Here is a 12,410-nt window from a genome sequence, read left to right on the forward strand (position 1 = left end):
CATATGCATATTTAAAAATTTTATTAAACATCTCATATTAGATTAATTACGGAGTACCTTACAGTAGAAATTTCAGTAGCAGTTTACTGATTTTTATTTGTAAAATTCTAAGGTGCAACGATAAGCAAATTTATTCGTTAAACAGTAATGCCGTAAACCATCGATGATAGGACTTCCGATCAGAGTATACATTACAGGTTCAGTTTTCTTCATGAGACCCATTTTCATCTTTGGTCTCATTTTCACCTTCTCCTCCACTGAAGTCACCCATTCCCTCGACTTCTTCTTCATCGTCATCACCAGCGACTTCTGCATTTTCCAGTTCTGCACGTTCCATTTGCCTTGCCAGTTCTGCTTCGTCAGTAGCAGTCACAACTTTAGGCTGGAATTAAAAAACACAATTTAATAATATATACGACTAATGTATTTTAAAGTTATTTACAGAATTCGTAACTTACAGCCATTTGCATATTAAATACACCTCCCAATGACGTAATCTTTTCTTGTATTACTTCTATTGCATCATTCAATGCTTTCAAACCATCTTGCTTCTCTGCAGTTGACGTTGTCATTACTATAGAATTAAAACATTTATAAATTGTTAGATCGAAAAAGTAATACACTTCTTCACATATCTCAAAAATAATAAACAGACCGTATAAAGGAGGGGCAATCAAGTTGATCTTTATTGGAATTTCGTACGTTGAAAGGGCTAAACCAGCTTTCAAAGCCGTTTTTACTGCATCAATTCCTTCATAACCATAGCAGGCAACTTCAACATCAGCTCTGATTTTTACAGCCTGAGATGTAAGTTTCCTTTTTATGTTGTTTAACAATACTTCCTTCGTATGTTCATCGAGACCACATTCAGCCAAGATAGAAGGATCCCTAAAAGTATATTAAAGTCAAGAACATCTCATCTAACGAATAAATAAAAAAGTGCCGATTAGCTTAAATTAATGCATACAATACTGATTGTTTAAAAAAGTCATATGCTGATGCTTTTTGCTTCTTATATTTTTCTTCAAAATGCCAAGCTGTCTTCTGATACAGTTCCTCTAACTGTTCATCACTGTCATAATGTAATAATTCTGCAACGTGTCTGAGAATTGAATTTACAGCTTTCGCCTTAGCATACCTTTCTGTACATTTTTCAACATCCTCAGCCGACACTCTTCTTTTACTTAAATCAATGTAACCTGAATGTAGGAAATAGTCACATCCATTATCATTATATACACTCAGCATGTCAACTCAATGTTTTGATGACGAAATAATCATAGGATACCTTTTTCCTTGTCCACACGAATGACTACGACCGGTTCAGTCTTTCCTACTCTAATAAGCTTATTAATAGATCGAATTCTTCTCCTAGAGAGCTCAGACAATAGGATCATGCCCTCGATATTATTATATTCTAATAGATGAACGTATGCACCCATTTCAGCTATACTGCGAACATTCACCATCACGACGTCTTCTATTTCAGGATATTTCCTTTTATAAAATCGACACGATAGTACCATGTTGGCTAAAAGTAAACACGTTAAAGAAATTACCTTAATATATAATCATGTATTGTTCTATTTACCATATTTCATAAGCACGGAAATATTAAATTAAAATAAAATCAATTTACATTACAGATATACATTAGATCGTATCTTGCCCGGGCGCAATTCACTCTATACAAACTTTGATGCCGATATTTGGTTTTAATACAAGCAAGCTAACAAACAGGTTAGATTGAATGAATCTGTGAAAATCGTGCAAGTATGACGTATATGGTTACCTGTATAGTGTCTTATCTGTACCAAGGTAAATAGAGTATATTTACAATATGAACAATTTGTTGAGGTGTATCAAATCCCTTTGAATATGTTGACAATCCACGTGCAATCTTGACTTTACTATGGCAAAGCTATGGAAAGCGGAGATCAGTGGTTCTCAATTTGTGCTTACTTAATTTCGATGCTTTCTATTTTCAAGTGGCGATGGCATAAACTATAAATAAAATAGATAACCTCTCAACCACTGACGATGAATTCCGACGTCTCCTAGCAGTCCCCTAGAAGCCGATTGGAATAGGCCGAAGCGTGCTTCACGGCCATGGACTATAACCCCACAGAATGCTAACGCAGTAAAACATTCCTCCACTTGGAGGCGCCTTAATCAATGCGCTCTGCAGTTCGATTCGCGGCCACAAGAAAGCGCGCGCGAAATCGCTCGATTTGAATGAAACCGCGCAACCGAACCGAGGCGTCTCTTTCACGGGGCTCAGAAGTACGTTACCGTTTTTTAAAGTGATACAATCAATTCAGTCCGAGTAAGACGATTTGATATCCCTTATTTCGAAAATCCAGCAAACGAAAGGCAGTCCAATCCTTTCTAACGGTTTCCAAATGCACGGAAGAGGAAGGAGGTGAGGATTGGCGAGCTTAACGATTTGGCTTACTTTTATTTGGTATTCCGTAAGTTTATAGTATAATGTTCTTTGTTAAGCTTTATGGTTCTTACACACATAGAACGGGGTGTTCTCCGCCCCTTGTCACGATACCTTTAAACGAAATACCCGACCTTGTACGCAAAGTGCAGCGACGGATCACTCGGTGGACGCGGATTCTTTTCGGGAAGCTTCGATCCGAAGAAAATGGCGGACCGACTCGCGAGGGCCGAAGTTACCATCGGCGACCGAACTAGGATCGTCCGAGTGCGCCGAGTAAGTAACCCCGGTGGAGATCTAAAAACAGGTGAGTTCGATCGAGCGATACTAGAAAATCCGAGGGTTAAAACGTTTCCTACGCAAGAGGGGGGCCATTTCCAGGAAAAGATTCCGCGTCCGAGACGAACGTCCACGAGACTTCGAGACACCTCAAAAACGGTGCGGCGAAGTCGATGGATCGAAACGAGGAACGGATATCCATGCTCGACGCGTATTCTCGAGTCGCATCGTCGCGAAGACAATCCCCTGAACAAGTCGGATCTCAAGAGGAGAAATAAAAAACGAGGTCCCTGACGACACGAGTCACACGGAAAGGGCGAAGCGCAGCCCACGTGACGTTCGATCGAACTCATCCGTCGATCGATTGGTATAAAAATCGATCGGAGACTCCGGATCGAATTTCCAAGCCGTCGTCGACGACGGAGCTAATGAAAAAATCCGACGATCCCGAGAAGAATTCGCACGTCACGGAGCGCGGTGTTCGCTCTCTCTCTCTCTTCCTCTCCGAGGCCATCCCCGTGGTTAAACACGAAGCGGACAACGGAATCCGAAATGACCAGCTTGCACGGTGATAACATTGATTTATTATCCCAACTTGTCCGCCTCCTCGTCCTCTCGTGTCTCCCGAACACCCCTCTCCGTTCCGTTTCCCCCCTCCCCCCTTCCCAACCCCCCTCATAGTCGTCTCTCGCGACGTGTCGCGCTCTCAGCATCATCTCGGGGATTCGACGGGTGTGATTTCCGCTAGAAAATCGCAAATGGCTGGCCATAGAGAAATCCGCGAAACGAGGCGTGCCCCTAATAACGAGAGTGCCGTCCGCTCATTCGCCCGCTCGACAGGGCGGTCTCCTTCTCGCTGGTCGCTCGCGCGTGTCCGTCCTCGGCGAGGCCCTCGCCATAAGGGTCTGACTGACTCGGCGAGACCTTCGTCACGTAGGTCTGACTAGTTCGGCGAGGCCTTCGTTACGTAGGTCTGACTAGTTAGGCGAGGCCTTCGTCACGAGGCTTGATCAATGCATCGAGGCCTTCGCCCCTAGGCTTGACTAACTCGGCGAGGCCATCGTCACGTAGGCCCGACTAGTTAGATGAAGCTATCGTTCCCAGGGCTTGACTAACTCGGCAAGGTCTTCGTCACGTAGGCATGACTAATTAGACGAGGCGTTCGTCGCGTAAATCCAACCAATTAGGCAAGGCCATCGTTACGTAGGTCTGACCAGTTTACCGGGTCCTTCGTTACATGGACTTGACCGATTTAGCGAGGCCTTCGTCACGAAGCCCTGGACCAGGCGCGAGCGTCCCCGGACGAGTGGAGGGCCCGGGAGTGGGGGGCGCGGCCGAACGAAGGGCCAACCTTAGGGCGGGCACTTAACCACTACGATAGAGACGTCGGTACAAAAATTCAATGCCGCTACTATCGATATCCTAGACGGTTTATCCTCAAAGGAGCGACGAGGACGCGCGCTCGGTCCCCCGGGGCCGGTCGGGGTTCCCGCCGGCGAGGGGGGACGAATCCGAGGCCGCGACCCTCGAGGACGGACCGCCGATCGCGGTCGACCCCCAGGAGTCGCTGGACGCGGCGCCTCGTCGTCCCGGGCTGGGAGCGCCGGGAAAGGAGGAGTCGCCGTCGCCGGGCTGTCCCCGTCGCCCCTTTCCGTGAACGTCATTCGACCGACGCCGCGACGTCGGTCCAACGAGCCTCTCTCTCTCACTCTCTCTCTTTCTCTCTCTTCCTCTCTCTCTCGCCGGCTACGACGCCCGAGCGAGGCGTCGCTCGGCCGCTCGTTACGCTAGGCGTGTTAGGTTAGGGCGCCGGCATCTAGTCGCGTGTGGCCGGCCCGTGCCTCGGTGAATCTCGAGGCGCTCGGGTACTTCCGTGCGTCTTCGGCCGTGCTCGGCACGGGCGGCCAGACCGGTCCGATGCCTCCTCGCTTTTAACGACCCCGGAAGTTACACGTTAACGTTATCCCTTTAATGCAACACGTACGGCGTTATTTTCCCTTCCTCCTTGGTTTCCCTTTTATCGTTAATTAACGTTACGTTACGTTGTTTTTTTTTTGTTCTTTATATACTAGGTATTTACAGACAATCACATGAATCGTAGATAATCTATGACCTTCTCGCGTCGGTTCTCGCGCGCCGGGGCCGGAAGCCCTCCTCCGCGACTTCCGGCCCGGCGTCCCGATCTCGCACTCCTCCTTTCTCTCTCCTCTCTTCGGAAACTTCTCGAGCGAGCGGGCGTCCGCATTGCGGCGAGCCGAAACTTGTTCAATTCTACTTGGACACGCCGGTAAGCGCGAGGGTGTGTACTTGTGTACGGGTGTACGCGTGTACGAGCGCGCCGCGCGGTGCGTCGACGGCCACCGTTCAAAGTACTCGAGAGACTCGCACGCTTTTAATCCTTAAGGCGATTAGAAAGTGGTATCGGGGTAATCAATCGTTCGTTCGCCAATTTCCCGAATCGGGGGGGCCAATTTCTTCTCAAATCTTCCCACGTTAATAGGGAGGCCCCAAGATAGGTCCCGAGACTCGGGAAATGTCATTTCTTATAGAAAAAATTCTGAAATTATCCATAAACGAATTTTCTTAAAATTCATATCACACAGCCTCCATATTCACGTTGTAAAGTTTCAAACGATTTGATGCATCAAATTACGAGAAAAGAACGATTCACCCCTCAGTTGTCGCTTTCACATCCCCTTAATGCCGTACAAAAATTGGAAATACTCGTCGAACTTGTTGAAACGAATTTGTTAGTTTATAAACACACGTTGTAATCCTGGAGTTCCCTTAGAATGTTATACCTGGATTTACGACGTGTGTTGTAGACTCTACTTGGAGATATGTCGTCAAATTAGTATGTCACGAGTGAATGGAAGGTCTAATTAAGATGTTAAAAAATTGCGATAATTGTCGTTCCTTTCAACGGTGTTTTTTATCAGCCTTATCTAGCGTAGGAAACCTCGAGGACTGGCTCGAGCGAGTCCTCCGCGGTTTCCTCTTATCCTTGTCGACGCACACGTGGCGTCTCGATTATATATATATTCATGTATACATGTATAAAGAAGAAAAGATCGATCGCCTATCGAACAAGCTTCGATTCTTTGCCAACGCGGGACGCGGACGAAGCGGCGCCGTGTCCGCCTGGACGTCGATTTCCGAGGAACGACCTTAATTTCGGATAAGCTCGATTTATCGATTGATTCGCTCCTCGAGAGAGCTCCATCGAGTTTCGAAGACACCGAGAGAGATGACGATCGAATGCCCTAATTAAGGGGGATGTGAAAGTGGCATCCGAGTCAACCGTCCAAGAACCTTTTCTCCAAACTGGAAGGACCGATAAATATAAAAAAAAAATGTATGTAATCAAATTTTAAAAAAATTTGAAATTTCACGGGCGTCGAGACTTCCCTTACAACCTCTACAATCACATTGTGAAGTTTGAACCGATTCGGTACACCCAGTTCGGAGAAAAGTTTCATCGACAAGATCTCCGACGGCACTTTCGCGCCGCCTTAAGACGTCAGGTCGATCGCATCGATTTCAGTCGATTGATTCCATTGATTACGCGTCGAGTGATTAGCACCGTCACCGTCTTCGGCTCTCGAGGAAGCTCCTTCGAGAAGGGGGTCCTCCTCGTCGGGACGAGACCGGACCCGAGTCGATGCTCGGAAAGGCTCGAGAATGGAGTCGCGGGGTCTAACGTCGTCGTCTATAATCACTAACGGCCGGATCGTTGCTGCGTCTCGAGACCGAAGACCGCCTAAGTCCTAGTCGCTACCTCGTCGTTCGTCAGCAACGCGCTGAGCCCCTGAGACCGGAGCGCACGTCGTGGGCAAGTCGACGAATTCAAGCTCGGCCAATTTGCAAAGACAATAGACCCCTCGCACAACGATAAGCATATCGATAAGAATTGGCCGTCCAAGAGGGCGAACATCGACGCCACCTTGAACATCCCGGCCAGTTCCCACGGTTACGCATATTCCAATGCGAGACGTTCACGGAGACCTGAACGCCGGATTCGTCGGGTTGCCGACAACGGGCGCGCCTCGAGGGGTGGCCCAGGGAGAATTTCCGAGGTCCCAGGACTGGCGGTGGAAGGGCGTCGCCAAGGTGGCGGGTCGTCGGGCCCTCGAGGAGGGAAGTCCCCGTTGATGGGCCCGTTGCAGTCCCAGTGCTGCCAAAAGGTCCCCACCGCGTCCTCTCTTCCCCAGCCTCCCCCTTATCTGGGTCTTCCCCTCGACCAGGATGGACAAGGAATGGGAGGAAATTCCTTAGGAAGGGATTCCCCTCCTCCATCGGTGGGAGAACGGCGAGGGAACTCTGGCGGCACTGGTCGGTCCTGTTGGGTCCTTTCGGGTCCTCTTGGGTCCTCTTGGGTCCATTCGGATCTAATCGGATCCATGCGGTTCCTCTTGGCTCCTTTTGGGTCCATTTGGGTCCTCTCGGTCCCCTTACCGTAGAAGGTGGCCGGGTCGGGGCCCACTCCTTCGGGCGGAGCCCTATCGAGCGGCCGCGCCGCCCGATCGGGCCAGGACGTGGGTCAGGGCGTGGGCCAGGAAGGCGGCGGCGAGCAGCAGGGTGAGCGCCAGCAATCTCTCCCCGCGGCTCGACGAGAGCGCCACGGCGCCCCCGAGCCACCACAGAGCGCGGCTCCCGCCCTGCGACGAGCCGATCCCGCGCTGGATCGCGGCTGGATGTTCTCCTGAAATGTTTATTAATTTTTAATATCTCCATCGCTTTCATCGTTAATTATTTTTATCCTTTTCCAAAGGAACCTCGTTACCGTTGAGCACGTGGAGCTGCACGCTGGCGCTATCCAGGTTGCTGGGACTGCAGGTGTAGTTCCCCGAGTCCTCCCTCTGGGCGTTATGGATGACGAGACTGCTGACGGTGTCGCCGTTGGCCCGCTCCGTCCTGATCTCCCGCTTGCCCTTTCCCTCCTCGTACTGGAGCACCCGCTCGTCGAAGTGGTACCAGAACACGTAAAAAGGGCCCTCGAGGGACTGCTTGATGACGCACTTCAGGGTCACCGTGCTGCCCGTCTTGACGAACATGTCGCGGTCACCCACGATCTCGATCTTTGGCACTGCGAGGTACCCGCGAGGTCGGTTTACTCTCTTACTGTACTCTACTATACTTAAGGTGACATGAAAGTACCGCTAATGAAGCTTAGTTAATGAAATTTCAATTTTTGCTTAATTTGTTTATCGACGTTATAGAAGAAAAGAAAAATGAAATTTCATGGGGGTAGGGACCTTAATCATAGACTCCGTATTCACATTGTAAAGGTTGAAACGATTAGGTATACCCGGGTCGGAGATAAGTTTCATGAACGATCGATTCCTAGGGTGCCACTTTCGTATCCCCTTAAGGTACAAACGGAGTCCGAGGTCTTACCGACGACGATGAGCTTGATGATGTGACTCCTTTTAGGCTCGGTCGAGATTTGGCACTCGTACTCGCCCTCGTCCCGCGCCTGGACGTACTTGACCTGCAGCGTCCACGTCTCCACGTTGTCGACGAACATGGCCTGGAACCTCTCGTCGGCGATGAACATGGTCCTGTCCACCGAGAGGATGTGCGAGTCCCTCATCCTAATCCATGAGACCTTCGGAAACCAACGACGCTGTTACTCGATGTACCTTTCATGGAAGGATTATCCCTACGAGCTCGATCACGTAGAGCGTTTTCGAAATTATTTCCACCGTGGCTTTGATATGCAGGGTGCAACCGAGTTCATGGCCGTGGTTTGCTCAACCTCGTTGAAAATGGAGTCGAAAAGTCCTGTAGACCTTCCCTCTACCGTCTATACCTTGCTTGTAATAATTAATTGAAAACTGGCCGACCGGGTGCGTCGGTTAGCTAAACGCGATTAACGAGAATCAGCTCTCTGCCGCGCAGAGGCAGGATGACTCGGTCGGTCATTTTTCAATGAATTATTAATTACGGGCAAACCGTGTTCTGAAAAAAAAAAAATTGCACACGACTTTTCGACCCCATTTTCATCGAGAATAGTGATGTGCAAACTCTGGACGCGAGTTTAGGTCCATTATCTCGCAATAACGCATTTTGTGAACCTTAGCCTAACCCAGCCATTTCGTTTCAGTATGTTCGAGACTATTGCTTACGAGTTTGCCCGTCTTCGTGGACCTCTCCGAGGCCAAGGGAACGCCCGGGAGCTTCGAAGGAGCTGCACAGGCACGCGATCCATGACCCGCCACGCGAGTAGGTACATTTAATTAGAGGCGATACTATCGGCAGGGCGTCGAGTGCCCCGGTTAATTATTCCAAGTCGCGTGTCTCCTGGCGATTCGTTAAGCCCCTCGAAGGAGGGGTCGATGTCTATCGAGAGGGCGAGTCAAAGGACAGCGTGCGTCCCTTCGAGGAGCCCCGAGTCCACCTTGAAGACGAACTGCAAATCGCCCAAGGAATGACCCGATTCTAGACATCCTGGACGGCAATATCCTGGATGAAGGTTCTGTACCAGGCGACATCTTCGATGCAGTTCCTGTACCGGCGATGTACTACCACGTGACCCTGGCGACCCGGGGGACCTTTCACGGTCCACGAGAGGACCCCTCGAGACGGGATGAATCCCTTATCTCTTATCGCGAGGGTCGTCGTGCCTCCTCAACTGGGAGAGCAGAGAGATGGGAGGAAGGTTCAAGGTGCAGCCCTCTCGAGGCTCCGTTATCACTGGCGATCCGGGACCACTGTTATCGGCAAACTATCCGGGGACACTTACGGATTTGTTTCCAAGCTGGCGGACTTTGCAAGGCAGATAGGCGTGGGTGCCTAGCTGGGCCGTGACGTTCGTCGGGTTGTGGTCGAAATAGGGCCCCGTGTAGAGTCCGTTGAACCTCTTCACCAACGAGTGCGACCTGGTGCTCACCCCTGCAATCGAGAGAGGGAGAGAGAGAGAGACACCCCGATGAGCCCGACGCTCCCCGCGGATCGATCGAGCGAGTTTTAAGGGTCGCGTAAATCCGAGCTTTCGTCAAAAGCGGAGCCATTCGCGAGTCCTAAGGGGTCCATTCCGGGTGCGAGCCCCGAATCCGAGCTTACCGGGACTTAACGTTCTTATTCGCGACAAAGGACGCCATTTTCCGCTGCGATTTCCGTAGAATTGGTCCTGCCGAAAAAGGCACTTTTCCCGAAATTCGGCATCCGCATCGGATCCCATGATAATGGCACATTGGACGGATCGAAGCAACAAGTCGATCGCGATTAATGGGACCGACTTTAACGCGTGCCTTATCACGGGGCCTGTGATAAGGGGGACGACGGACATAGCTCGAAGGCTTGAATTTCCCCGAGAAATGTGATAAAGAAACTGGAGAATCGATCTGGCCGAGTCCAGCCTTCCCTGGGGAACGTTTCGAGGGTGCCGTGAGAGCATCCTAGGGGAGGAATCGCTCGTTCGATTTCACCGAGACGTTTTCTCTTCTTTCCAGAATCGCCAGTCCGGAAAGAGGATGGCCGGATTAAAGTGCATCGCACTCCGCCATCGATCAGCACCCCAGGACCGATTTCGCCCGCGAGGGTTGCGCCACCCTGAAGAGCTTGCCTGAAGAGAGAGAGGAGCTCTTTAAGGCAGGGGCTAATGACGTGAAAAAAGGTCGATCCAGGCCTTATAATCCTGGTCGGGCAAAAAGTGCAAGTGCAAGACTGACAATGAGTCATTTTGCTGATCACTGTCTAAGGTCCACGAGCATAAGGAATTACGCCCACCACGAAGGACATTGTACCGTCAGGTATGCGTAATGAAGATACACTGCAAGGTGAATTAATAGTAAATTAAGGAGAGGCTTCCTGCCCAGCGTCATCGGAAATTGCGGCAATCACTTCAGGGATTCGTAGATCGTATGGCTTAGAGGAGTCCTCCCTTATTTTTGGAGGGATGCCGACTTCTTTGTCAGCGACCTCCGAAATCGCGATGATAACTAAATGATGCTACCATAAGGAGACCTCCCTTAGAGAGCCGTCGACTTCCTGGTCAGCGGCCTCTAAGATCGTGGGAATCGTTGATAGCGACGCATCGACCCGTGGCCAAGACGGGGTTGACTTCCTCAGGTGCCGGCCGGCCAAGGGGGGTTAATTATTATCGACTTCGTCGGAATCATCGAGACCCCAGGTACGGGGTCGGGAGCGATCGATGGGAATATTTAGGTGAACGCCTCGACGCGAACCGCGGGGGTGGCGGGGGCGGCCCGGGGCGGGGCGGGGCGCGGAGGGTTAATTCCTCGCCCCCTTGACCGTCGTCCACCTCGAGTCAGGGGTCGCTAACACGGATCCGTTCCTTCCACAGGAAGGAGTTCCTCCCCCTTTCCAAAAGTTCGAAGAAACCGCCACCTTCGCCCGGCACCCCGATGACGATCCACCCATTCCTGGAGAACTGCACATCTCTAGATCTCCGGATCTCCGAGGATTCCCGGAAATCCTCACCTGCAAGGATCACGAGCTCCGACTCTCCTAAGTCCCCATCCTCAGGGGGTGGAGGGGGAGTGCATCGACGCACCCCTAATTTCGGCGCTGACCCACTTAACTCGGCGCGGCCGATGAATTAGGGCGGCGGGTGGGAGAAAAGCGGAAGCGACCTAGGCTAGGTCGGAGGTCGGCCGATAATAGCGATACCGGGGCCTTCCTGGGGGGTAGTCCGGTCGCGAGGGGGGCGGCCCCAGGCCGCGGTCGGCCGGCCAGTCCCCCAGGAGCTCCCCCTGGGCGAGATCCCGCTCGATCGATCGTCGCGCCGATCTCGGCCAAGAGCGCCCTCCGGCGCCCGGGCGAGGTGGGGGTGGGTCAGGGGGTGAGGGGGGCCCGCCCTTACCGGTGATGCCCAGCAGTATCCAGCAGACGAGGCACAGGACGTAGTAGTTGACGTGGGAGGAGGCCCTCATCTTGGCCTAGCTCGGGGACCGGGCCGCTGGCATGACCTCCGGCCTCCCCTACGGCGCGGGCCCGTCTGACGGCATCCCGGCCCGCGCCACTCGCCCTGGCCCTCCACTCGCGCTCTCTCTCTCTATCTCGATCGCCTTCCCCGCGTCCCCCGCGGGCCCTTCGGCCAGTCGCGCTCTCGTCGAGCGAGGCGCGCGCGAGTCTCGCGAGCCGAGGGTCGCTCTCGTCCCGCCGGCGCCCGGGCGAAGCTCCGAACTGCCGGGACGCGACGGCACTCTCGCCCGGCCGGGCGGCGCGCATGCGCGGCCGCGCTCCTTCTTCTCCTTCGCCTTGCCCGCGCGCCCCGCCCCGCCCCACCAGTCGCGGCGGGGAAGGCGCCCCGGAAGGAGGGACGCGCCGAGCCGAGCCGCGGGCGAGCGAGCCCGTCGGATTTTCGGCCCGCCCGACTTCGCCGGCTCCTGGGGAAGATCTTGCCGCGCTCGATACTCCCGATTCCCACGGAAAAACGGAGCCGTTTTCCCGACCCGGCGGAGGCACCCCTCCCTAACCCCCTGGGTACCGGTCGCGCTCTCCGAATTAATTCGATCAATGCGCTCCCCCCGCTTTAAGGGAGAGATCCGATTCGAAAACACTTCCGAGACTCCTGGTGATCCTCGGAATTACTCCCTACGAATTAACGCGCGGACCTCTCCCGCGTGCCGATGGTATGGCTCAACCCCGATGTCGAACTCGCGGAAGGTCTAAGCCATCCCTGGCGAAGCTGACCCGGAGATTTCCCTCCTGGGGGATATTT

General features: G+C 52.3%; 2 protein-coding genes across 3 annotated transcripts; both read right to left on the reverse strand.

The window, feature by feature from the left end:
- Positions 1-4: 4 nt before the first annotated feature.
- On the reverse strand, positions 5-2,081 carry LOC105700611 (eukaryotic translation initiation factor 2 subunit 1). Of its 2 annotated transcripts, none has more exons than XM_012426628.2 (6): positions 1,838-2,081; positions 1,289-1,531; positions 968-1,199; positions 656-888; positions 459-574; positions 5-382 (listed from the first exon to the last, which is right to left on the reverse strand). In XM_012426628.2, the coding sequence occupies exons 2-6, from the start codon at positions 1,524-1,526 to the stop codon at positions 200-202; spliced, it is 1,002 nt and encodes a 333-aa protein (XP_012282051.1). In that variant the 5' UTR covers positions 1,527-1,531; positions 1,838-2,081; the 3' UTR covers positions 5-199. The 2 variants fall into 2 exon arrangements, with proteins under 2 accessions (XP_012282051.1, XP_012282050.1); XM_012426627.2 differs by having other exon boundaries at positions 1,793-2,081.
- Positions 2,082-2,438: 357 nt separating this feature from the next.
- LOC105700615 (cell adhesion molecule 4) lies at positions 2,439-11,852 on the reverse strand. Its single transcript, XM_012426634.1, has 5 exons — positions 11,550-11,852; positions 9,468-9,616; positions 8,120-8,330; positions 7,506-7,808; positions 2,439-7,424 (listed from the first exon to the last, which is right to left on the reverse strand). The coding sequence occupies exons 1-5, from the start codon at positions 11,617-11,619 to the stop codon at positions 7,222-7,224; spliced, it is 936 nt and encodes a 311-aa protein (XP_012282057.1). The 5' UTR covers positions 11,620-11,852; the 3' UTR covers positions 2,439-7,221.
- Positions 11,853-12,410: the final 558 nt, after the last annotated feature.

This window comes from Orussus abietinus, unplaced genomic scaffold (assembly GCF_000612105.2).
Source record: "Orussus abietinus isolate OABI.00-Male unplaced genomic scaffold, Oabi_2.0 scaffold2, whole genome shotgun sequence".
Classification (NCBI taxonomy): domain Eukaryota; kingdom Metazoa; phylum Arthropoda; class Insecta; order Hymenoptera; family Orussidae; genus Orussus; species Orussus abietinus.